The sequence below is a fragment of the Culex quinquefasciatus genome, chromosome 1, assembly GCF_015732765.1.
Source record: "Culex quinquefasciatus strain JHB chromosome 1, VPISU_Cqui_1.0_pri_paternal, whole genome shotgun sequence".
Lineage (NCBI taxonomy): Eukaryota > Metazoa > Arthropoda > Insecta > Diptera > Culicidae > Culex > Culex quinquefasciatus.
In genome coordinates, this window is record NC_051861.1 from 41,241,622 (window position 1) to 41,269,207 (window position 27,586).

General features: G+C 36.1%; 2 protein-coding genes across 3 annotated transcripts in view; one reads left to right on the forward strand and one right to left on the reverse strand.

Moving 5' to 3' along the window:
• The window catches only part of LOC6039069 (cap-specific mRNA (nucleoside-2'-O-)-methyltransferase 1), a 145,042-nt gene that overhangs the window by 88,271 nt on the left and 29,185 nt on the right, over window positions 1-27,586 (forward strand). The gene's annotated exons all lie outside the window — the stretch shown is intronic.
• Window positions 26,295-27,586, reverse strand: part of LOC6039067 — a 118,417-nt gene continuing 117,125 nt past the window's right edge. The window contains exons 6-7 of the mRNA XM_001848693.2: window positions 27,187-27,535; window positions 26,295-27,128 (exon numbers count right to left, since the gene is read on the reverse strand). Of these exons, the coding sequence (XP_001848745.2) occupies window positions 26,921-27,128; window positions 27,187-27,535 (557 nt within the window). The 3' untranslated portion in view covers window positions 26,295-26,920. The remainder of the gene's footprint in view (window positions 27,129-27,186; window positions 27,536-27,586) is intronic.

A 27,586-nucleotide genomic window follows, 5' to 3' on the forward strand; every position in this document is an offset into this window, starting at 1 on the left:
TAGTTGCTGAGATATTGACGATAGAAAATGGTGGGTTGTTTGGGTGAAACTTAGAAAACATCAATTTTCCTGTTTTTAAACCTTTGCATTGCAATATCTCAGCAACTAAAGGTCGTATCAACATAGTCCGAATAAGCAAAATATAGAGAATTTTCTCAGCTTTTCAAAAATATTTTTTTCAAAACTGGGCAAACATGTGCACTAATTTTAAAAAATGAAAAACTGCGACTATTTTCAAAAAAGTCACTTAAATATGGCTATAACTTGAAAACGGTGCACTTTATCAAAAATTTTAGTAAAGTACTTTTTGATTGCAAATTTGATTTTACATCGAAAAATGAAGTTGAAAATTTTTTACGACCAAAATTTCGATTTTTTGAAAAAATCAGTATTGATTAAAAAATTCATAACTCGGTCAGTGATTTTTTGCACAACCTGGAAATTTCTGAAAAGTTGGCATTTTATGCCTTCTAAAACATATCAAAAAATAAAAAAAATTAAAAATAGTGTTTTTTTGTAAATCAAGTTTTAGTGATAAAAAGTTAAATAAAAAAATCACCAAATTTTTTTTTACCGTGTATTATTTTTTCCAGTGTAGTCCGTATCCATACCTACAACTTTGCCGAAGACACCAAATCGATCAAAAAATTCCTTCAAAAGATACAGATTTTTGAATTTTCATACATCATTTTTGTATGGACAGCTGCCGAATTTGTATGGAAAATTATATGGACAAACTAATGATGCAAAATGGCTTCTTTGGGCATACCGAAGGCACCAAAAAAGTTTTAGCCGGATTAAAAAATACAAAAATTAAAATTGAAGAAAAAAGACCGATTTCGTAGAGAATTGCTCTCGTGTATCGACCAAACCTTATGAAATTTTCAGCACAAGCAGTTCGGAATTTCTACCTTCAGATGCTTTTTGAAAAACCTAGCTACACTCAACCCCCGATGGTTGGTCACTTTTTCGTTTGACACTTTTTTAGTTTGTACCCCGTTGGTTGGTCAAAGTCAAACTAAAAAGTGACGAACTGTCACTTTTTACACGGCGCTCACGCACACTATCAAAACAAACGTTTGGTAGTGTGTGTGAACTCCGTGTAAAAGGGGTGTCAAACTAAAAAGTGACCCCGTTCGTTTTACAACAGTTGGTGGGTCTCGTGGCGCAGGGGTAGCGGCTTCGGCTGCCGATCCCGATGATGCTATGAGACGCGGGTTCGATTCCCGCCTTATCCACTGAGCTTCTATCGGATGGTGAAGTAAAACGTCGGTCCCGGTTTCTCCTGTCTCGTCAGAGGCGCTGGAGCAGAAATCCCACGTTAGAGGAAGGCGATGCCCCGGGGGGCGTAGTGCCAATAGTTTCGTTTTGGTGTCAAACCATCGGGGTTTGAGTGTACCTATTATCGATTCAAAGTTATTGACATTTTCGTCAAAAATACGATTTTGGCCACTACTCACTACTTTGACGATATCTCTAAAAATAGTGATCGGACCAACTTCTTTTTATTACCCCAAATTTCATCCAAATCCACTCACAACAACAAAAGTTTCAGCGGTTTGAATTTCTAGACGTCGCGCCAAAAACGCGATGTCATAGGTTTACTCCGAATCCGATAAACATATTATCCGACATAGACTCTTTGTTCCAGACACGATCAAAACACCATTTTAAGTTTTCATACGACTTTTTCAAATGTTTGGCTAGTTTTTCGGATCCTCAAATTGCTTTTTTCTTGAAAAGCCATCTAACCTCCTTAAATTTGCATCTAAGACAGCTAAAATCAGTTGAAAAAATTTGTGAGCCTGATCGGAAAACTTTTTTTTTTGCTTTCTGCCTTTTTCAAATTGAATTTCTGTATTAAAATTTAAAAAATATAGTAGATTTTCATAAACCCTTTATACCAGGGGTGCCCAACTTTATGGCCCTGCCAGCCATATCTGATTATTCTGAAGCAGTGGCGGGCTGGAACTAATGTTCGATAAAAGTTGAAAATGTTAACAAGTATTTTTTCATTATTTTTTTATTAGGTTCTTTTAAATAAACAAATATAAGCACTGGTGTTGTAAATGAGAGTCATGTATCTTGATTTTAAGAATGAAAAAAAGGTGAAAAACAGTAATACCCTGATATATTTTTTTTTATAAAAAAAAAACATTCCAATTTCATTAGTCGTTTCAATTTTTCTAAGGTTTACTTTCCAACATAAAATAAATCAATGAGACATGATAAAATTTATTGAAACAAAATTTGGATTCAAAAATTATTTACAAAAAAAAATTCTGTGTTTTTGTGAATCTTTATTGAAATAGTTTACAAAATATTTAAAGGTTATGGAAAAATATATTTTTTGCTTTCTGATTTCTTGACTCACTTTCAGACATATTTCAATTGTTTAAAAATATTAGCAGCATTCTCATCTATTTAAAAAAAAATGAAGTAAACACAGTCAAAACTGTAAGAAACTTTAATTTAGTGGCTTTTTGTACATTTTAAGACAACAATCCAAAAGTTCATAATTTTACGAAATGGATAATTTTGTTTTCTTGCACTATTTTTCATGTCAAAAATATCAATATAGAAACGATAAGAAGTAAATTTCAACATAAAAAACGTTTTAATTTGAAACGAAGGCATTTAAAAAAAACATACATGGTAAAAATTCAAACTATACGTTGAATTACCAAAATTTATTGCAAAAATAATAAATGTAACTAAAAGTTCCTAGTTATTATTATTATTATTTTTGTTGTAATTATATGTGAAAATTTGATCTCAAGCTTATTTTCTCTTAAATTTCGACAATCAATCTATTTATTGAATAGTTCATGAACAGCCTTAAGAGTAGAGAGCCTGGAGCTTATTAGAGAATGGCCATCTCAAACCAAAAGTACCAATTGAAGAACGAGAACTGTCAAACGGAGGTACCAATCGAGCATAAGACAAAAGATTTTGCTCGATTGTTACCTCCGCTTGACAGTTCTCGTGCTTCGATTGGTACTTTTGGTTTGAGGTGGCCTTTCTCTAATAAGCCCCAGGCTCTCTACTTAAGAGCCGGTCATAGAACTATTTTGAAAAGCCGTCGCGGGCCGGATGGAATGGCTTTACGGGCCGGACGCTGGGCAGGCCTGCTTTATACAAACCCTTTTTTCAGTGTTGGTATTCTCGCGCTCTCGCAAGAAAAATCCTCTCTCTCTCTCTCTCGTTCTCGCCGCGAGTCCCGAGCTGCAGAGAGAAACTCACCGATTGCCTGTGCTCTTTCCTCGCTCGCGATCGGGCTAGCCCGCGAGCCAGAATTGCCCGCGAACGAGTAGTAGAACGTGTTAGAAACGAAAAATAAACACAGAATTAAGTTACACTTTTATACCACCGCCTGGTTTTCATTCCTTAGCCTGATAAACAAACTGCTAGCTTGGGACGAACGGATAGCACGACGCGCTCGCGAGTGCTCGCTGCCAGAGCGAGAACGCGAGCGCGAGAGAGAGGAGAAAAAACGTTTCACACATAAAATCCTTAACTGCACAAAATAACAATTTTCTAAAAACTCCCGTTTTCGACATGTTTTGAGTGAAACAATAGCCATCGTTTGAGCTACCGACAAGATGGTCAAAGCTCATTTGACAGTGTTGCCATTTTTTAAATCATGATTTCTTGAAAATGTGGAACAAAAGTTCAATATTGTTGTGACCAAAGTACAGAGAAACACCTGTCAAATACTGACGGGTCAGCCTGATGTCAAGATTATCAAATTGTATGTATGGGCCGCGATACTCACATTGGTTGGACCGTGGATCCCGCTATTTGGTCGCTTTACCCCTCTGACGCTAAATATAGGGTTAAAGAGCCAGCAAATATGCAATTGAAAAAAGTTTTTTTTGTGAAAAATTATTTTAAGTTTTGTTTTTGATGAATGATTTTGAATATGTTTTGTCAAAAAATAAATAACTAGAAAAAATAAAATATTATCCAGCCTTTTGAGGACGAAGTCAACCGTTCACATTCTTTAATGTTAACTTATAAACATATTTTAGTGTTAAATGTCAATATTCCAAGAAGATAATGTCCAGCTTGTGACGATAAACTACTTTTCCTTTACTTAGAAATCGATCGAATCCAGAAGGGAAACGATAAACTGCTATGTTGGTCCGCACCGGGTCCTGAACTTCCATTTACGAGGCGAAAGCGTTGCACTTTAAATAACAAACCTAAATATTAAATAAACTTATTTTCGAATTGACTCATAAATGGCCTGTATGCTCTATTTTGTGCAACCAGTTTATGGAGCGTTCACCCTATATGGACTGTCAAAAACGAGGTTCACTTTTTGGCAAGCTTGCCACCAGTCTGTGACGGGTACAGATACTGGTACAGATCATCAAAGTTGGGGTCTCAAAATAGTAGTTTATGCAACAAGTTGCAAAAAGAGGATTTTTTCAGCACGAGTCGTACATTTATCCAACGAGGTTCACCGAGTTGGATAAATACGAAGAGTAGAGTGTCTTGCGAACCTTCGTGGTGAACGGACACTAGAGCTGCGGTATTTTTTACTACCTAAGCTCAGAGTTATTTCAAAACAAAATTCACAGTCTTTTTAAAGACTACCTGAGTTATTTTCCAAAATTCTAAACAGTCTTTTCAAGACTAACCCCGCCTGAAATTTTGTTGTATTTTACAAACGAAGCCATCTTTTAAGAGAACTTTGCTTGCAAAATGCGTCAAAACAAAGGTAAACGCAAATCTTCTGAAGATTTGGTCGTTACGTCGGTGAAGCGTTTGAACGCTAAACCGGGTAACGGAAACAGAAAAAGAAAACAGCCTCTTCTGAGGTCTGATTCTGATTCTGAATGTGAGGTCAATCCTCCAATTCCATTGACAAACAGTTTCGGTGTTTTATCCGAAACTGATGACAAGGAACCTTCTCCTCGTACTGAGCCTTCTGCCGTCGAGAAACGAGTAAAGGCTCCGCCAATTGTAGTGACTTCCGTCTCCGATTTGGCCAGCTTTCGAACGCAACTGAAGAATTGCAAGGAAACTTGCAATTTGAAGGTTTCGTTCCAGCTTGGTCGAAGAGGAGAATGTCGCTTGTTGACGGAATCTTTACAAGATCACCAAACTTTTGTTGGTTATTTGAAAACCACAAACACAATTTCTACACGTATGAGACCAAGAATGCTCGTCCATTCAAGGCGGTCCTGAAAGGTCTCTCCAACGACTTGTCGGTGGATGAGATCAAAAACGAACTTAAGGTGTTGCTTGGCTTTGCCCCATCCCAAGTAATACCGATGAAGAAAAAATCAAACGGGAATATTTCTCGCTTTGGTTTGACTTCACAATTTTATCTGATTCATTTCAACAGAAATGAAATCAACAATTTGAAACTTTTGGACAAAGTTCAGTTTTTGTTCCATGTACGGGTAAAGTGGAAGCATTTTAAGAAACATGGCGGTAATGGCCAGAATCTGACCCAGTGCCGGCGTTGCCAGGCATTCGGTCACGGTACTGATCATTGCGCCATGGTTCCAAAATGCATGGTTTGCGGGGATTCTTCTCACGACAAGGACAATTGTCCCGTGAAAGAAGTCACCCAATTTAAATGTGCAAATTGTGGTGGAAATCACAAATCAAATTTTGGGATTGCCCCATCAGAAAAAGGTTTTGGATTCTCGTGCTAAGCATCAGCCGAAATCCAAACCGAAATTTTCTCAAAGTCAGGTTGTACCTGCATCTTTAAATCAAACGTTCGTGCTGTCTCACTCGAACAATACCCCTACCGTGGAAAAGTTAGGTAACAACAATGGCATTTCTTATGCCAACGTCGTTTCGGGTTCGGGTTCATCCACGAATTTTAAATCCTCTACCAATTTTCAAATTGGGCAGGTACCTCAAATTTCATTTGAAAATTTTTCTGCTGGCAACGCTTTGGGATCTTCTGATCTCGGCGATGTTACGTTTGAAAAATGACTTTTTGCAAAACTCACTGTTTGGTTTGATTCAAACAATGAGTAATGCTACATCCATGATGGAAGCTATCCAGATTGGATTAAAATTTGCGAATGATGTTGTTCTTACCCTGAAGTTTAATCATGGATCTAAGTAATTCCATCAATATTATGAATTTTAATGCTCGCTCTTTAAAAGCGAAAGAAAATGAATTTTTCAACTTTTACGAGTTCATAACGTGCATGTTGCTGTTATAACCGAAACATTTTTAAAACTGGCACTTATTTGAAAAGTGATCCAGATTATAAAGTTATAACTAATAACCGAATGAATCGAAATGGCGGTGGAGTTGCAATAGTTATCCACCGTAGTATGACTTATAGCACGTTACGTGACTTTAAGTTAAAAGTTATTGAAAGTTTGGGCATTGAACTTGAAACTTCTTTTGGGAAAATTATGATTGCAGCTGCATATTTGCCATTCCAATGCACTGGGGAAAATAAAAATTATTTCAAAGGGGATTTGAATAAACTTACTCGGCATAGATCTCGATTTTTGATCATCGGTGATTTTAATGCCAAACACCAATCTTGGAATAATTCAAAAGTAAATTCCAATGGTAAAATTCTGTTCAGAGATTGCACTTCTGGTCTTTATTCGGTTTTATACCCGAATGGGCCAACTTGCTTTTCTTCTGTTAGAAATCCATCAACAATTGATTTGGTTTTGACAAATCAAAGTCAGTATTGTGGTCCTTTAGTGACTCATGCTGATTTTGATTCTGATCACCTTCCAGTAACTTTTTCACTTTCTCATGAAGCAGTTACCAGACCCAATAGTTCTGTGTTTAATTACCACAAAGCTAATTGGGACAGGTATCAGCATCATATTGAGAATAATTTAAATCATGATTTTGTTTTAGAAACCAAAGCTGATATTGATTCAGCCTTGGAATCTTTAACTAATGCAATTTTGGATGCTAGGAATATTGCTATTCCTAAAGTCCAAGTCAAATTTGATTCTCCCATTATTGATGACGATCTTCAGCTTCTGATTCGTCTGAAAAATGTTCGCCGAAGACAGTATCAACGTTCTCGTGATCCTGCACTGAAGCGAATTCAAAAGATTTGCAAAAGGTTATTGACCACAGATTCACTCTCCTGCGAAATGAAAAGTTCGCAAGAGATGTCGAACAAATTAAACCTTATTCCAAACCTTTTGGAAACTTTCAAAGGTTCTTAAGAAACCTCAAAACCCATCCCTTCTTTAAAAGATGGTGATAATATTCTATTAACTAATGGGGAAAAAGCTCAAAACTTGCTCAGCAGTTTGAGAGTGCTCATAATTTCAACTTGAATGTTTTGAGTCCTATTGAAAATCAAATTTCAATAGAATTTCAGAATATTGTTGAACAAGAATTTTCATCAGATGAAGTTTTTAATACGGATCTGAATGAAATAAAATCTATTATCAAAAAATTTAAAAATATGAAAGCCCCTGGTGAGGATGGCATTTTTACATTTTAATTAAAAATTACCAGAAGCAACTTTAAGTTGCTTGGTCAAAATTTTCAACAAATGTTTTGATTTGGCATATTTTCCCAGTAGTTGGAAAAATGCCAAAGTAATTCCGATTTTGAAACCGGATAAAAATCCTGCTGAAGCCTCAAGCTATCGGCCCATTAGTTTGCTTTCATCTATTAGTAAATTATTCGAAAGAATAATTCTTAATAGAATGATGACGCACATTAATGAAAATTCAATTTTCGCTGATGAGCAGTTTGGATTTCGCCTTGGGCATTCAACTACTCATCAGTTGTTGAGAGTTTCAAATTTAATTCGAAGCAACAAATCTGAGGGCTATTCTACTGGCGCTGCTCTTCTAGACATAGAAAAAGCATTTGACAGTGTTTGGCATAAAGGTTTGATTGCGAAATTGAAAAGGTTTAATTTTCCGATTTATATCGTGAAAATTATTCAAAATTATTTGACGGATCGTACTCTGCAGGTATGTTATCAGAATAGCAAATCTGATCAACTACCTGTACGTGCTGGCGTCCCTCAAGGAAGCATTTTGGGTCCAATTTTATACAATATTTTTACTTCTGACTTGCCTGATTTGCCCCCAGGATGTCAGAAATCACTTTTTGCTGATGACACAAGCATCTCCGCCAAAGGCAGAAGCCTTCGTGTCATCACAAGAAGATTACAAAAGCTTGGATATTTTCAATTCTTATTTGAAAGAATGGAAAATTACTCCAAATGCTGCAAAACTCAACTTATTATTTTCCCTCACAAACCAAGGGCTGATTTTCTTAAACCAAAAAGTCATCACATTATAAAGATGAATGAGGTAAATTTAAAGTGGGAGGATCAAGTGAAATATCTTGGACTTGGTTTTGACAAAACCTTACTTACAAGGATCACATTGAAAGTATCCAGGTTAAATGTAACAAATATATTAAATGTTTGTATCCACTTATAAACAGGAATTCTAGACTTTGTCTCAAGAATAAACTGTTAATTTATAAACAAATTTTCAGACCTGCCATGCTTTATGCTGTGCCGATCTGGACAAGCTGTTGCTTAACCAGGAAGAAAAACTTCAGAGGATTCAGAACAAAATTCTGAAAATGATTCTGAAACTTCCTCCCTGGTTCAGCACCAGTGAACTTCATCAATTAGCCGAAGTTGACACTTTGGATGTTATGTCCAATAAGATAATTGATGCATTTCGACAAAAATCATTGCAGTCTTCAGCTGCATTGATCCGCTCTTTATATAGTTTATAAGTTAGTTTTAAGGTATCCCTTTTCCCTTTTGTACATGTAGGACCTCCTACATTTGAAATCACGGAATAGCGAAAGCTACAATATTTCATGAATAAATGAAAGATGCTAGTATTTAAAATTGAGGTGGAAAGTCATCGTTTGTGATTGGACACTCAATAATATTTTAACTGAATGAATGTACATGGAAAAGAAATTTGAATAAATATAAATTAAAAAAAAAAAAAAATACGAAGAGTGCTGAATAAATCAAGTTTTGCAACGAGGTCCATACAACATTTTTTGCAATTCCAAAAAACACACACTGAGTGAAATTTTATGTAAAATTTTCATGTATTTTGTCAATAAATCGTTTAAATCAAATAAATGTTGAAAAGTGTTACTTTTCGAAACAAAAGCTGAAAAGTTCAACTTTTCAGCACCCATTTGAGTGCTGAAAAGTAGAACTTTTCAGCATTTATTTTGAAAAGTGTTGCTATTCGATTCTGTTATTTTTGGTACAGAAAAGTAGGCTATTTCGTCGTTCCAAAATGACAGGAAAAGTAAGTAGTTTCACGACGGAATTGCAAAAATATGTTTTTCGAGGTTTTCATGTCAGTTTTTGAATGGACTTTAATTTGTGACTAAGAGAACTATATTTGATCAACAACTTAATTTTTTTATGTGTTTGTTGACAAAACTGTTTTTTTTTAATTACTTTTACTTAAATTTGAACATTTACAACGCTAAGTAAAGGGATAAAAAAGCCGTTGAGAACATTCGACTTTCCAACGTCGCAAACGGAGCTAAAACCACTATTGCTTCATTTCATAAACTCACCCATCAGCCGCTGGAGGTTACATAATGGAAAATCCCGCCGGTCTTTCCAAGAAAGTCAACGATCAGCCGGCGAAGGCCATTCTTCGGGGATCCGTGTCTTGGCTCTGAACCGAAAGCTTTGCTGCGGTTGGCATGGCTTGAGTTCTTACTGACGTTCGTTTGTTCGTTCGTTCGCGTCGTTTGCTCTGGGGAATTCCTGCAACCTTGCATCGTGCAGCAGCAGTTGATCAAAGGCAAGCTTTGCGGGCAATGCTCGGCGAGCTTTACTGATGTGCATGTGTCCGTAAGACAATGGTGGCAGTGCGTGGCCGAATGGTTACGCTGTCCGCTTTGTAAGCGGAAGATCATGGGTTCGATTCCCATCTGCTCCAACCTTCCGTCGTTCCAGGCCTTGGTTAAGCCATTCCAGGTGTGGGAGTCAACACACCAAACCAAGCCCGCTCCGGTGGAATCGTTGGCAGCGGTTGGACTCTCGCAATCCAATGGTTCGAGCATAAACTTGCAATAGAGACCACAAATGACCTGGGTAAAAGTGGATGGTTTGTTTTTTTTTCTGTGTCCGCAAGACGTGGGAGCTACCGAGTTGGGACCAAGTTTAGGATGGCTTGGATTATTTTCTTTAATTAAAAACACAGATTTGATGTTGTGCCTTAAATTTAAATCAACCAATTATGTTAAGCTAAAACCTATGTGCAGTTTTTTTTTATAAAATAATGCTTCATGCTTACATTTTTTTTCGGACGCACTAACAATATTTCATCATCCAGTTCCATAAATAACGTCGTCTGCATCCTGCACCATAGTTAATTAACAGTTCTGGTTTGATTCCCGTTCATGAAATCTTCCCTGAAAGGATCTATTCATTAACTCTGGCACTATTAATAGAAAATCCATTTTCCTTGATTTGTGCAGATTTTGCATTTCCCGTTTATGAGTTCTGTTCATATCCTCGAGCTTTGCATCGTTTGTAATCATAAAATGGCATTTTGTTAATAGACAAAAAATCATTTTCCACTTTAATTATGCTGCTTGAAGTTGATGTTGCTTAAGTATCATTCAAGTGGACATAACGTGAGACAAGGTTGCCAGATCTTCAATGTTTTGGACTCGGATTTTGGGAAATTGAATGTTTGTGAAAAAAGTTAGTTTAAAATCTTTTTTTTTCGTGTACACGAATTTGAAAAACGTACCATGAAATTTGAACACTTTGTTCGAGGTTCCCATTTTTATGAACGCTTGTTCACGATTTTGGGAACACTTTTTTCTTCGTGTACCTATTTTTTTAATAGTCCTTATCAATATCTACAACTTAGCTGAAGGTCCAAAACTAATCAAAAAACTCATTGAAAACTTACAAATTTTCTAATATTTACGAGCAGTTCTCTACGAAATCGGTCTTTTTTTATTCATTTTTTTTTTATTTTTTTATCCGGCTGAAAATTTTGTGGTGCCTTCGGTATGCCCACAGAAGCCATTTTGCATCATTAGTTTGTCCATATTATGTTCCATACAAATTTGGCAGCTGGCCATACCAAAATGATGCATGAAAATTCAAAAATCTGTATCTTTTGAAGGAATTTTTTGATCGATTTGGTGTCTTCGGCAAAGTTGTAGGTATGGATATGACTACACTGAAAAAAATGATACACAGTAAAAAAAATTTGGTGATTTTTTATTTAACTTTGTGTCACTAAAACTTGATTTGCCAAAAACACTATTTTAATTTTTTTTTTCATATGTTTTAGAGGACATCAAATGCCAACTTTTCAGAAAATTTCCAGGTTGTGCATAAAATCTTTCAGCGAGTTATGAATTTTTGAATCAATTCTGATTTGTTCAAAAAATCGAAAAATTGGTCGGAAAAAATGTTTAACTTCATTTTTCGATGTAAAACCAAATTTGCAATCAAAAAGTACTCTAGTTAAGTTTTGATAAAGTGCACCGTTTTCAAGTTAAATCCATTTTTAGGTGACTTTTTTGAAAATAGTCGCAGTTTTTCTTTTTTAAAATTAGTTCACATATTTGTCCACTTTTGAAAAAAATATTTTTGAATAACTGAGAAAATTCTCTACATTTTGCATCTTTGAACTTTGTTGATACGACCTTCAGTTGCTAAGATATTGCCATGCAAAAGTTTAAAAACAGGAAAATTGATGTTTTTTAAGTCCCACCCAAACAACACACCATTTTACAATGTCGATATCTCAACAACTAATGGTCCGATTTTCAATGTCATAATTTGAAACATTCGTGAAATTTTCCGATCTTTTCCAAACATTCAATACTACGCACTTTTAAAATGTTAGTCTTGGTTTAAAAATTTTGAAAATATTTTTTTCGAAAAGATCAGAAAATTTCACGAATGTGAATGTGAAAAACTGCGACTATTTTCAAAAAAGTCACCTAAAAATGGATTTAACATAAAAACGGTGCACTTTATCAAAATTTCACTAAAGTACTTTTTGATTGCAAATTTGATTTTACATCGAAAAATGAAGTTGAAAAATTTTTGCGACCAATTTTTCGATTTTTTGAAAAAATCAGTATTGATTCAGAAATTCATAACTCGGTCAAAGATTTTTTGCACAACCTGGAAATTTCTGAAAAGTTGGCATTTAATGTCATCTAAAACATATCAAAAAATTTAAAAAAAAATGTGTTTTTTGCAAATCAAGTTTTAGTGACAAAAAGTAAAATAAAATAAATCACCAAAAAAAATTTAACCGTGTATCATTTTTTTCCATTGTAGTCCATATCCATACCTACAACTTTGCCGAAGACACCAATTCGATCAAAAAATTCCGTCAAAAGATACAGATTTTCGAATTTTCATACATCATTTTCATATGAACAGCTGCCAAAATTGACACAACATTACTTCTTTGGACAACGGAAAGGCCCCCACAAAGTTTGAGCCAAATTAAAAAATATAATTAAAATTCATTTCCGGGTTTGGTGAAGAATTGCTCAAATGTGACATTTACTTTTAAATGTTTGAGGCATTCGCAGCGATGAAGTTCGTCTTGGAAAAACGTGCTGGAATGAAAAGATTCACTCTAATTGGTTTCCGCGAAACCTCATTAAGCAATTACTCCGAGGAGGAAGAATTGCTGCTCGCAGCAACTAATTTCAAACTTTGAACCACTAAGCAGCCCGTCAACCTTCTTGGAAAGCTTACCGCGCGAGCGAGATGGGGTTTCCGATAGGTTTGAAGATGTTTTGTTATGGTTTTTTTTGTGGAAATTTATGCAAAACCAGTGGATGTGGTAAGAATAAAGCTTCAATTTTGGATGCATACTATCGGAAATTGATTTCCGTAAAATAAACATCTTAGTGCGCAAAGCAAAACATTTTTTTCCCGATCCCCCAACTTGAAGTAACGCGATTGTCGTCGCAAATCGAGAGCATCGTCACAAGGGAGCTTGCTCGCGTTGGAGGCATTATGTAACGCGTCGTTTCAGGCGTATTGAACAAGCAAGCAAGTGTTCGCTGTGACTGTCTTTTCTTCTTTGGACTATCTCTGCTTTAAAATTGTGAGTGGGAAATGGGCACAAGACCACAGCCAGTCAGCCTGGGGCTGGCTAGAAAGGCAAACCAAAGCTGCAACTCGGCGAGACTTGCACAAATGACTCATTTGCCCTGCTTGTTACTCCGGGTCAGTGGCCCCTAATGGAGAGGACCCAGTTGCTCTGGTTGGACTCAGCGGGAGGAACAGAATGGGGTCATTTGCAGATGCTCGTTACGGTGATGGGACATTTCTGACGAAGTGACAGTAGTTTAGATAATAGTACTCAGTTCCAGTATCCGGGCGGTTGACCTTAACCAACCTCGGTTGACCTACTTTGGTGGGCAAACAAATCATGACCTACACCAAAACGCATTCGCGCAAACTTTGAATGGTGGGGTTTCCCAGCTAGGCGCTTCAACTCAACTCCGGTTGCAGCGTGTCGGCAACCTCGGTGTGTATGACTCACGAGTATCACCTTAAGCCAAAACCAAAGCCGTTAACGACGTGATTCGATTAGCACATCGCTAGATCTTGAGCGATCGATGGTCATCGGCAACCCGTTTGTTGACGTACTCAGAGTTGGTGACGTTTTTGGTGCAAGTAACGTTACGTTGAGTTGGGTAACGTTTTAAGAATCGATAGCTGATGTAATATTACTTAAAAATAATAAAAAAAAAACTCTATTTGGCTTTAACTTTGTCGGAGGAGGGCTTCCTTTGAACAAACTAAGCATTTTGCAATTAGTCTCCATAAATTTTTGACTGATGTCCACACTGAATAAAGGTTAAAAGCGACTACAGTATCGAATTTGTTAATAATTTTTTAATAATTCCAATTTTCAAACACGAGCATTTCATCAACAGTTTTATGGAAGTTTTTCCCCCTTATTTAATTTAACGCTAAATTGTTTCATGCAATTTGTTGAACATTTTGACTGTTGGTCACCAGATTTTTCAGTCATTCCCGTCGATTTAAAAAAAATCTTAGTTTCGCGCCAAATCAACCAATTTAAGCTTTTTTGAATGCAGTTAGACAAAATTCGATGTTCAACAAATCTAGCCTAACATTTGAAAAAGTCGTATGAAAAATTAAAATACCGTTTTGACAGTCTCTGAACCAAAGAGGAATATTTGTATTGAAGTATTGGTCGCAAAAAAAAAATCAATGTAAAATCCAATTTGCAATTAAAATTAACTTCAAATAAATTTTGATAAAGTGCCCCGTTTTCAAGTTACAGTCATGCCTCGGTTTAGCACCGCATATGGGGGATGCAAAACCGAGGCGTGCATAACCGAGGCACAGAGCTTATGGGAATCTGGCTATAATTGGCTATATCATGCAAACATAAAAATATTATATTGTTTTGGAATCGGAATGATGGCAGCTATCGATAAAAAATATAATTTCATAAAAATTTTCACAAAAATACGTATTTTTCCTGTATTTTGAAAATGCATTTTTTTTTTCTCTAAAGAAACCAAAAATATATTGTTATTGCAATATGGGTATGAAATGATCAGGTTTTTTCATACATTTCGAATGTAATAACAACATTTTTAGAAAATAATCAAAATTTTCACAAAACTACGTATTTTCGAATAAAATACTCAAAATTTCCGTTTTTACAATGTGGGTATTGAACGATAGGGATTTTTCCATACATTTCGAATGTAATAACAATATTTTTTGAAAATACTCCAAATTTTCACAAAACTACTTATTTTCGAAAAAATACTCAAAATTTCCGTTTTTACAATGTGGGTATCAAACGATCGGGATTTTTTCATACATTTCGAAAGTTATTAAAAAAAGAATATACTCAAAATTTTCACAAAACTACGTTTTTAAAAAAAAGGATTTGATTATTTGATACCCATATTGTAAAAACTGAAATTTCGAAAAGTTTTACAAAAATACGTAGTTTTGTGAAAATTTTGAGTATTTTCAAAAAAATATTGTTATTACATTTGAAATGTATGCAAAAATCCCGATCGTTTGATACCCACATTGTAAAAACGGAAATTTTGAGTATTTTATTCGAAAATACGTGGTTTTGTGAAAATTTTGAGTATTTTCAAAAAAATATTGTTATTACATTTGAAATGTATGAAAAAATCCCGATCATTTGATACCCATATTGTAAAAATTTAAATTTTGAGTATTTTTTTCGAAAATTGAAAATTTGGAGTATTTTCTAAAAAAATTGTTATTATTTCCGAAATGTATGAAAAAACCTGATCATTTGATACCCATATTCCAAAAACAATATATTTTTGGATTCTTTAGAGAAAAAAAATGCATTTTCAAAATACAGGAAAAATACGTATTTTTGTAAAAAATTTCATGAAATAATAATTTTAATGGATAACTGACACCACCCCGATTCCAAAACACTATAATTTTTTGATGTTTGCATGATTTTTCATACGATTAAAGCCAATGTCTCCCATATAGCCAAAAACCCATAAGCTCTGTGCTTCAGTTAAGCACTGGGCCGTGCTTTACCGAGGCAGCTGAACGGTGCAAAACCGAGGCGTGCAAAACCGAGGCATGACTGTATAGCCATTTTAATTAAGTTTTTTGAGAAAAAATCGCAGTAATTCATTTTTTTAAATAAGTGCTCATGTTTACCACTGTTGAAAAAAAATGTGTTTGAAAATCTGAAAAATTCTCTATATTTTGCTTTTTTGAACTTTGCTGGTACGACCCAAAGTTGCTGAGATATTGCCATGCAAAGGTTTAAAAACAGGAAAATTGATGTTTTACAAGTCACATCCGCACAACTCATCAGTTTCTAACGCCGTTATCTCAGCAACTAATGGTCCGATTTACAATGTTAAAATATGATACATTCGTGAAATTTCCGATCTTTTCGAAAATAATATTTTAAAAATTTAGAAAAATCAAGATTAACATTTGAAAAGGGCCGAACATTAATTCTTACGCCCGTTTGAAATGTTAGTTTTGATATAAATTGATTTGTTTTCGAAAAGATCGGTAAACTTCACGAATGTTTCATATTGTAACATTGAACATCATACCATTAGTTGCTGAGAAATCGACATTAGAAAATGGTGGGTTGTTTTGGTGAGACTTAGAAAACATTAATTTTTCTGGTTTTAAACTTCTGCATGGCAATATCTCAGCAACTAAGGGTCGTATCAACAAAGTTCAAAAAGCAAAATGGAAGAATATTCTCAGCTTTTCAAATTTATTTATTTTTTTCAAAATCGGGCAAACATGGGCACTAAATTAAAAAAAATGAAAAACCTCGACTATTTAAAAAAAAAGTAACTTAAAACGGCCTTAACTTGAAAACGTTGCACTTTATCAAAATTTCACTTAAGTCCTTTTTTGACGATCAATAATTCGATTTTTTGAAAAAAATCAGTATTGAATAAAAAATTCATAACTCGGTCCAAGATTTTTTGCACAACCTGAAAATGTCTGAAAAGTTGGCATTTTTTGACCCTTAAAACTTATGAAAAAATAAAAATTGTTTTTTTTTGCAAATCAAGTTTTAGTAACAAAAAGTTTAATAAAAAATTAACATTTTTTTGCCGTGTATCATTTTTTTCAGTGTAGTCCTTATCCATGCCTACAACTTTGCCGAAGACCTTCAAAAGATACAGATTTTTTAATTTTCATGCATCATTTTTGTATGGACAGCTGCCAAATTTGTATGGAAAATTATATGAACAAACTAAATACGCAAAATGGCGTCTTTGGGCATACCGCAGGCACCAAAAAAGTTTTAGCCGGATTAAAAAATACAAAATAAATCGAATAGCCTACATCTCAGATAATTAATTGTGCAGGTACTATAAAACCCACCATTCTGAATTATATTTTCTATGGTCCAATACACAAATATTTATCTTTTGCTTTTTGTATGTTTAAAAAAACCCTAACTTAGGCGGTCTCAAGCACAATTAATTTGCAATTAATAAGCCAAAAGTAAAAAACTGATTAGACCTTTTCAAAAAAAATAATAATAACAATAAGAATTATGAAACAAGACATTTGCAGAGAGTGTTTTGCTGCATTTGGTAAAATTTTACTGAAATGTATTATATTGCTGAAAAAGAACTTTTTTTTTACTTAAACAGAGCTAAAACAGCCTTTAAAAATTGTAGTGTCGAGAAAAAACTTTGCCTGATACCTACTTTTAACAAGTTACCACAAAAGTGTTCAAAATTTGCGGGCATTTCGAATATATTAAACTATGCTTTTAACTGCCCATTCAAAAAATCGTTTCGGTTTTGTTGCTACTCGTCACGTGATGGACGATTGATATGTACGCAAGATAGACGCAATTCAACAACTTTAATTTAATCGCCCACCAGTATGCAACAACTTCGCGGCTAGGCCATTCAGTTCGTTTGAAATTTTCCACCCATTCCGGCCCAACAAACACATCCAATTTTAGTGGTTATAAATTTGCCTCTAATGGCATTTTAATGACTTTTCCCTCGGAAGTAATGCGAGCAGGCTTCATATTTCGCAACTCATTCTGTCTCTCTCTGTCTCTCTCTAACCAAGTCTTGCTATTTTGGAACTTTTTTTGGGAGTGCCAATGTCATACACTATGTCTTCAGTTAATTTTAATCGGCACAGAAAGGACAGACCCTTTCCGTGCTTCGCCGAAATTGGTGGAAAATCGTCCTCCTTCCACGAAGGTCCTTGATGATGAACTGCCACGCCGACATTCGTGCCCGACTCTGTGTGCCACCAAATGGGAAAACATTTCCTGTCAAGCGAATAAAAAGAAAATAAAAAAAGACCGAGACTTGAGGACGGGAAAAGCCGTCACCGGAAATGAGTGGTCTTTTCATGCGTTGTAATTAGGAGTGCTGTTCGTTTGCGGAGAACGTGATCCTTGCTGAACTGACGAAAGGTCGACGCAAGATACTTTTCCAGGCGGCATTTTCTGCGGTGCCCCGACGTGTTTCCAATTAGGGAAAGAATTTTGTGAATTTTGACCAGAGCCGAGGCTGTTGTCATGAAGCAGTAAAAGGAAATTGGAAAAGGTCCTTGGTACTAGTGGTTTTCCGATCGAATTGTTGCAATGTAGTAAGAAGGTTAGGAAAAATTTTACCCTTTGCACATTATTGTCTTCTTTTAAATCGACTATCAAAAACTAAAACCAAACTAAAATTTAATTTAAAACAATTTAAATTTAACTTTCCAAAATAAGAATTTTTAAAATCTGAAAATAAAATTTTGCAATTGATTTTTTTTATCCGAACATTGTAACATGCATTTGAATTGCCCCGTATTTCACTTCAAATTATAGTTGGAGGTCCCAACAATAAAGTTTTATATTCATATTGATGCAGGAATTTGTTAATTGCTCTGGCAACAAGTTTTTTTTTCGTTTTGGTGTGCTTAGATCAGTTCTACTCTTACATAAATTTATTGTCAATCAGCCCCCTCCATACGTCACCTCAAAAATAACTCCCATGAGAAGCCGAAGTGGAAGACAATTCATCTTGCCAAGATTTAGATCATCTCACTATGCCAATTCTTTTTGTTTGTTAGGGGTATTGCAGAATGGAATCAACTGCTAACTAATCTACAATTGTTAAATTCGAGCATAGGAATTAAGACAGCATGCTGAGATCATTTTAATAATATTTAGTTTTTAGATTAGTTCAGTTTGATCGTCTAGTTTTTCTATCATTCTACGTCTACGTATTCAAAAACACCCAAAAAGCAAAAACTGAAAATTTGGTTTATTGGACCTTTTTTAAAAAAACTCCAGATATAAACAAACAAACAAACTAATCAATAATTAATTTTTCTTAATTAAGTTCCAAGATAGTCTTTTCAGTATAATAAAAATTTCTCTTTTCAGTGAAGCTTGATTGGTTTTATTCTAATGAAGCTTGATTTTTTTTATCATTTTTGTTGCACTAAAATGACTGTATCTCGAAACTAAAATGAAAAAACTTATTATTTTAAAAGCAAATTTTACAGAACGTAGAAGCCTACAAAATGATGGTCCTATTGGTATTGTTCAAAGAAAAATCTAAAAATTTCAAGCCTTTTTGGTGCCTTGCCCAAAGAAGCCATTTTGCATCATTGGTTTGTCCATATTATTTTCCATACAAATTTGGCAGCTGGAAAATTCAAAAAAGATTTATGAAAATTAAAAAATCTGTAACTTTTGAAGGAAATTTTTGATCGATTTGGTGTCTTCGACAAAGTTGTACACGGTACACGGTAAACATTTTTGGTGATCATGCAAAAAAACACTATTTTGGATTTTTTTTTTTCATTTTCTGATATATTTTGGGGGACATAAAATGACAACTTTTCAGAAATTTTCAGAATTGGCACCGAGTTTTAATTTTTTAAATCAATGCTGATTTTTTCAAAAGATCGAAAAACCGGTCGTAAAAATTTTTCAACTGCATTTTTCGATGTAAAATCGAACTTTCAATCCAAAAGTACTTTAGTTAAATTTTGATAAAGTGCACCGTTTTCAAGTAAAATTCCCACATTACATACCATCTGTCAATGCTCTCGAACATAAATCAAGCAATGAACAATCTTCATTTCAAAAACCTCTAAATGATCACAAATGACTCCTCCCAACGCACGCAATACGCAATAAACTTGTGATTCTGGCGACAGCTCGGAGCCCCGTATCGTCTCAAGAATTTCCACACTTTCACTTTCCTCGCAACGTGCCATCTGTCAAACTGTCTTTCTCCCGTACTTTCTCTTCGCACTTCAACGAGTTACTCCTTCAGAAAAAGGAAGCATTGTCTTTGTCCTGTTTTTTTTTGCATAAAATATGTCCTCCTCCGCTTTTGATAATCTGCCACATCATTCTCACTCACTTTTGAAACAATGGAAATTTCCCCCGGAAGAAGGCAATATGACGTCTCAAGTAAGGAATGGAAACAAAACGACGCCGTTGTTCATTTCAATTTTCCGGTTTGCTTTACTTTCCTTCCTACGACACGCGTGTCGTACCCTTCATAAGTAGAGACGATTCTTAAAGGGAAGAGGTGGGGTGACCTTTGGGACCACGTGGAGCTGGGAGAAAATGAGGGGAGTCGTTATTGTATTGGGGCACAATCTAGTAGTTCTCATGTCGACTGACTAAGTGCTTGGCACAGGGTGGGATTTGGTGGAAGGTGGGGGGGGGGAGTGACAGTTGACACTTTATTTTACAAAAGTTCTGTTTTTCCGTTTTTCTAGTTGAGAAGAGAAAAGGAAAACACAAACTGCTACACAATAACGTTGCTGCTGCTGCTGATGTGACCCTACATATATTCTACTCTGTATACTACACATTTCCGCAGACAATATTGTGTTGTGTGTGTGTGTGTTAAATTGGGTTGTTGTTGTTCTGCGGACGGACTTGTTTGCCCTTTTTGAAGCATGGAAACATTGAAAACGAGGTCCCTTTCTTTTGCCTCGCTGTTGATTGACACTTGATCCTATCTGGTTATTGCTGCTGCCATCAAATTTATTTTTTATCGTTTTATTTAACTTTTCTTTTGTGATGGTTTAGTGTTACTTTGTGTCGTTGATGTCCACTTTGAATGAAATTGTGTGTTTTTGTGTGCTTTAGACACGCTTCAATTTAATGGAAAACTCTATTTACATGAATGTCAGAATCAGCCTTAATAGAGAGCCTATATGGAGAGGCGAAATGTCACTCTCAGGGTTCCAATCGAACTGTCAAATCGGGGTTCTAATCGAGCAACAAGACCATGCAAGAACAAGTTTGGAATCAATTTAAAATAGTTTTGGAAAAAAACGAAACTTATAGCAATTACAAGTATTGTAAAACTGTTGTTGATAATAATCTGGTAGTTTTTGTTATATTTGCACGAAAGAAAAACTACAAGTTTTTCAACCTTAAATTTGAATGACTTTGGGTGTTTGCAATTACTCCCAGAACATTTCATTTCCCTATGTAGGTCCCTAAACCTTAATGGAAAGCGTGGTTGCCTCTCACCCCAGTTGGACTGGGTTCGATCCCAGACGGTACAGGTGGCATTTTTTGAGACGAGATTTGTCAAAGTAAATGTTGGTCCTGATATAAACTAAACGTTAGGACGTTAGCGCAGTCCAGGTAGTCTCCATGAGTTCTGTCTAGGTAGACGCGTTGGTAGGCAGTTGAACTCACAATCCGGAGGTCGTCAGCTCGAATCCCGGATGGTAGGCAATTGTCTACGAAGTCAGCCGATTTCAACTATTTTTATTTTTTGTATTTTTTTATTTGGCTCAAACTTTGTGGGGGCCTTCCTTATGACCAAAGAAGCTATTTTGTGTTATTGGTTCACCTATACAAGTCTCCATACAATTTCGGCTGCTGTCCATAAAAAATGGTATGTAAATATTCAAAAATTGGTAGCTTTGGAGTGAATTTTCTGAACAATTTGATGTCTTCGGCAAAGTTGTAAGTATTGTTGATGACTATTGAGAAAAAAATCAATATTACGCCCTTTTGAAATGTTAGTCTTGATTTAAAAAAGTGAAAATATTGTTTTCGAAAAGATCGGAAAATTTCACGAATGTTTCATATTTTAACATTGTAAATCGGACCATTAGGTGCTGAGATATCGTCGTTAGAAAATAGAGGGTTGTTTTTGTGAGACTTAAAAACATAAATTTTCCTGCTTTTGCACGGCAAGAGCAAAATGTAGAGAATTTTCTCAGCTTTTCAAAAATATTTGTTTTTTTTTTCAAAAGTGCACTAACTTTAATAAATGGAAAACTGCGACTATTTTCAAAAAAGTTACCTAAAAATTGCTTTAACTTGAAAACGGTGCACTTTATCAAAAATTCTCTAAAGTACTTTTTGATGAAAAATTTGGTTTTACTTCGAAAAATTAAGTTGAAAAAATTTTGCGTCCAATATTTGGATTTTTTGAAAAAATCAGTATTGATTCAAAAATTCATAGCTCGCTCAAAGATTTTTTGCACAACCTGGAATTTTCTGAAAAGTTGGCATTTGATGTCCTCTAAAACATATAAAAAATAGTTTTTTTGCAAATCAAGTTTTAGGGACAAACAGTTAAATAAAAAATCACCAAAATTTGTTTTACCGTGTATCATTTTTTTCAGTGTAGTGTATGGACAAACTAATGATGCAAAATGGCTTCTTTGGGCATACCGAAGGCACCAAAAAAGTTTCAGCCGGATTGAAAAAAATACAAAAATTAAAATTAAAAAAATATCGATTTCGTAGAGAACTGTTCTACTACTGAAAAATATATACCGTAAGCTGAAGTGGCTTTAAAAGCCGTGGTACTTTGATAGGTTTTAGATTTTTTCGCAAAATGAAGAGTCCAAATTATATTTATGAAGTTAATTAAATACTAATTGATCTATTCGTCATAGGGATGTGCGACAAAATGTCGAATGGACAAAAGGTCTAATGTGAAAAGTAATAATTATAAACTTTTAAAATATTCCTGTTAAAAAATGTTTGAAATTAGTGCTAAATAGAACTTGAAAACGGTTCAGAAATGAGTGCTGAAATGTTGGACTTTTCAGCATTTGTTTCGAAAAGTAATACTTTTCAACATGTTTTTGATTTTAACGATTTATTGACAAAATACATGAATATTTGACTTATAATTTCACTCAAAAGGTGTTTTCGAAATTTCAAAAAATGTTGTTTGGAACTTGATTTTTTCAGCACTCGTCGTATTTATCCTACTCGGTGAACCTCGTTGGATAAGTGTACGACTCGTGCTGAAAAAATCTTCTTTTTGCAACTTGTTGCACAAACTACTATTAAGTTTATATCTTGTTTTTAAAAATAACCTTTTCTGAGTCGCATTTGGATGGTGGGGCAACGCGCCTGCCTTGCGGGATTATTCGTGTTTCGAGCGTCATTTTATTCAGTGATTGGTGTTATTTTTTTTGTGCTTTAATTAAAATTATATTAAATGCTATGTCATCGTTGATCCCAAGGCTCGGCGTCGGGTGTATTGTGCAATTATTTTTTTTATTAATGTGTTTAATTTTCACGGTGAAAAACTCATTTCAATAGAATCGTTTATCGAAAGGCATGCTGACATTTAGGATAGACCAAAAGTGCGCGTTTTTGATTTTTTGTTATTCAATTGTTAGTAGCGGGACCTCGCGGTTACTCTGCAACGTGTTTTCGGAGCCTTTTATTTGATATTTCATTTTTCATAAATCCTTCTTTTATCATAGTTGATCAGAAGGCACGCCGCCGGTTTAGTTCGTTTGAGTTATTGTTTTAATTTCATTACGATTGCTTACGTGGTGTCCTGTTTTCTTTTCGTTTATATTCGTTGATCGCAATAATTTATTCCAATTGGCAGTTTAATCCTCAAACTATCGATTTTATCAAGAGTAAAGCGTCTTTTATTCGCAATTTTTGAAATTTGCTTGCGTTATCTCAATTGAACAATAAGTAAAAATATACTGATATGTCCATCCCATAGCACTACTGCTCAGTTGGCACGCGTTCGATTAAAAAAAGTTTTAAATATTCAATTATGTATCTTTCCGCATCCGGCTGCCTAAGATTTTTAAAATTTTAGCCGATAAACAAATTGCTTGCGGTCGCATCACCTACCACCCATCTTACTAACCCCTCAAAACTCATGTGATACTTTGTCAGAGACGCAGCCGATTAGCGGTCTCCATCACTCGAGTATCGGACTAACATTCCCATCCACTTCTCCGTGTCTTACCACTGGTCGTGGCCAGCGTCGGTATTGATCAGCATGATAGGTACCTTTGACTTTTCACCTGTAGTCCACGGAGCAATTTTTGGGGGTAATCCAGCTGCGGGTAAAATGCCTGGGTGAAAATAAATATTGCATTATTTTATGCAATTTTGTGTATTTTTAAACCCTGAAATATGTAGCCCATCAGTATAGGGACGTGGCGTTACATCGTGCTGCCACCTGGTTTTTTTAAGCGCAAGAGTGGAAAAGTGCTGAGTCATCGTCTAAAAATAGACGGCGTCCAATCTCGCCCAGCAAAATGAAGTCGATAAAGTAGTCGGTTTCGATGAGAAAAAGTGGAAAACGTGATCTAAAAAAAGCGACGCCATCCCCCTATGGGAAACCTACTCGATCGACATGTCAAGCTTAATATGTGTTTATCCTTTCACTTTACATCGGTCTGATGGCCGAGTGGGCTAAGGCGCCTGTCCTTACTGTTTGTGCTGGGTTTGAATCCCGTCGGTTGCAACTTTTTTTTTGTATTTGCAAAAAATGTACATGCAGTGTGTAATATTAAGTGTTTATTTTGACGAAGGTGATGTGCATGCTTTTGCATGCGATTTTACGATTGCCATGTTATGCTTCGATCTGGCGGAATAATGGAGCTTTTAATCGCGAATCGAAAGCTTTAACGCTCGCCTGAGGTGGCTCCTTAAGCTATTCACCTTCCCAAGACCGTCCAAATAAAAGCTAAACATCCTGAAAGATACCGTGGAGAGTTTCCCTAATCCTCTTAAGAGCGAGTCCACGAACAGGGCATACCCCTTTGTATGGGACGTCGTTTGGACCTCACCAATCTGCCTGAAATTTTCAGGGGTTATTTGTACATATAAAACTAGCATCTGTCCAAAATATGAGCACTCTAGGTCAACGGGAAGTGGGGCAAATCGGGACACAAAGTTTGAAGGTTCATACACGTCAAAAATCTTTAAAAGACTATAACTTAGGCAAGATTCAATTTAATTTCAAAATTCAAAATGCATCTGAAAGGGCTTAAAAAATGAAACAAAATGCAGGGAGAAGCATCCCAATTGGTTAGTGTTCCATCCAGATATCAACTCGGTTCGACCTGCAGCTTGTAGGGGACATCTGGGACTACCATCTGAGACTGAGAACGCTTTGGGTAAGGCAGTTTAACATATTAAATAGACACTTTTACTTTAAGTGAATTTTTTGGTTGTAATTTTATGCTCGGGGACCCCTTAGACCCCATTTTCTGGTGATAATTTTATCATATTCGTGTTCCTGAGACAATTTCAGAATAGAAACATGCATAATTTTTTTTTATTTTTATCCATTTTAACCCTTTAAAAAATAAAAGTTAAAAAAATTAAAAAGCTGCTTTTTTCTGGTGTCTTCTAATATCCTAGGAAACAAGCTTGATTTTCAATAAATGTGAATCGAAGATTTTTTTAACTTTTATTTTTTAAAGGGTTAAAATGGATCAAAATAAACATTTTTATGCATGTTTCTATTGTGAAATTGTCTGAGAAACACGAATATGATAAAATTATCACCAGAAAATGGGATCTAAGGGTTCCCCCGAGCATAAAATTACAACCAAAAAATTCACTAAAAGTAAAAGTGTCTATTTAATATGTTAAACTGCCTTGCCCAAAGCGTTCTCAGTCTCAGATGGTAGTCCCAGATGTCCCCTACAAGCTGCAGGTCGAACCGAGTTGATATCTGGATGGAACACTAACCAATTGGGATGCTTCTCCCTGCATTTTGTTGCATTTTTTAAGCCCTTTCAGATGCATTTTGAATTTTGAAAATAAATTGAATTTTGCCTAAGTTATAGCCTTTTTAAGATTTTTGACGTGTATGAACCTTCAAATTTGTGTCCCGATTTGCCCCACTTCCCGTTGACCTAGAGTGCTCATATTTTGGACAGATGCTAGTTTTATATGTACAAACAACCCCTGAAAATTTCAGGCAGATTGATGAGGTCGATGCGAGATGGGTATGCTTTGCTCGTGGACTCGCTCTTAAAAAAAAGTGGATCATCAAAACTTCCCGCCTTTCAAATCCCCTGTCCTTGTCCCCACGTGTGCGATGGAGATGGAAGCGGCCGGCAATGGATGGGTTTCATGGTGTAGCATAAGTTCTTTCCCGAATAATCAATTCTTATGCAACTTATGCCGAGCTTCTGTGGCAGTGAGGTTACGGGTTTCGCCTTGTAAGCGGAAGGTGATGGGTTCGATTCCTGTCTGGCTCGGCAAAGTCAGATCCCTTCCAAGAGTAAATCTGCTCACTGGGAATACTGACCGGTAGGGGATGGGTTTCGACTAACGGCGTGCTGGATTTCCAATCCAGAGGTCGTGAGTTCGATTCTCGTACCGGGCTGATGAAGTTTAACTTGGGCTTAGATTATAAACCTGACCAAATTCCAAACGTAGAACGTTAACACCAAGCGAAAAACAAAAGAGGGCTGAAACATTTTCGTGAAATTAGTTCAAAGTAATAACAGTTTATTACATTGAAGAGTTATTTTAGTTTATTTGTATCCTATGACCTAATTCGGTAACGGATTACTTTCCGTTCGTGTGTCTATCTTCAGTTAGACAGTTGACTTTCTAGTGAAATAAATAAATAAATATTTAAATAAATAAATAAATTATTTAAGAGATAGGACAAGCAGTTACAACTAAAACATACATAATTACAGGCACATTTCATCCAACTAAAATTACTTTTTCCCCCACAATGATAGGTGTAGCAGCTTAAGATTAAACCTAACCGTTGCTTTCTTTGATTTTCTTCTTTACAAAGAAACCATCCAAAGACTAAAGTCGAAAAGTTGCTATCGGTGCCTTCCCGAATTTCCCGGAAGGCACTCGTACTTTCAACAAGCGTTAAACTAACAATTACACTGCTTCCTTCCGGGCTTCCGGAAGAAACTTCTCCCTTCTCAGGTGCGCGGAGGCCGGGAATTGAAAAGACTTTTCTTACCACAGGATAATCCCCGCACCACAGGCAAAGAGATTCATTTCGTTCGCACTAACTACATTTGCTTGCTAACTAAGTAAACTCTACTGCTGCTACTCGACTCGACGTCGACGACTGATTGCTTTTGCGTTTGCTACCTGAAATCCAACTTTGTGTTTCTTTCCGATCTGTCCCTTCTCCTCCCTAGAGCTTCCGGGCCAGGACCAGCTTGTTGATGTCGTTGAACGTCGTCACCATGGCGGGGTTCGAGAGGTCCTTGTAGCCGGAGCACTCCTTGTACGACCGCTCGCAGTCGACGCCGTCCTGGCCGTCCTTGGCGGACCGCATGTACTTGAAGAACCGCAGAATGTCCGGGTTGTCGTTGGTGGGCTTGCGCAGCTCGTTCAGTTCCCTGTGGCAAAAAGTTGGAAGTTAGACCATTTAATGAGCAAAATTCCCACTCAAATTACCTGCTCAGCTGCGCCGAAATGAGGTTGCTGTACGGCGCGTACTTGGCCGGGTTCGCGTACATCAGGCAGACCAGCTTCTCCCGGCAGGCCTCCTCCTTGCTGGACAGGCCCATCTGGGCGAACACGGCGTCCAACCGCGACAGCAGCGGGCTGTAGAACGGGTCGTAGTTCGTCAGCAGCAGGCTGCTGCTCGGGATGTCGTGGAAGATCTTGAAGTCGTTGCGCTTCTGCTGCCGGTCGTTCGGCGAGTTGACGTACGTGACGCGGCCGCCGCCGAAGCCCAGCCGCGACAGGGCGCCGTTGTTGGCGTCGTACATCAGGTTGTAGCTGGTGCCGGACGGGTGCGAGTCTGGAATGATTGAGGGCGGTGATTTGTGAAATATTTTAAAACAGTAACTGA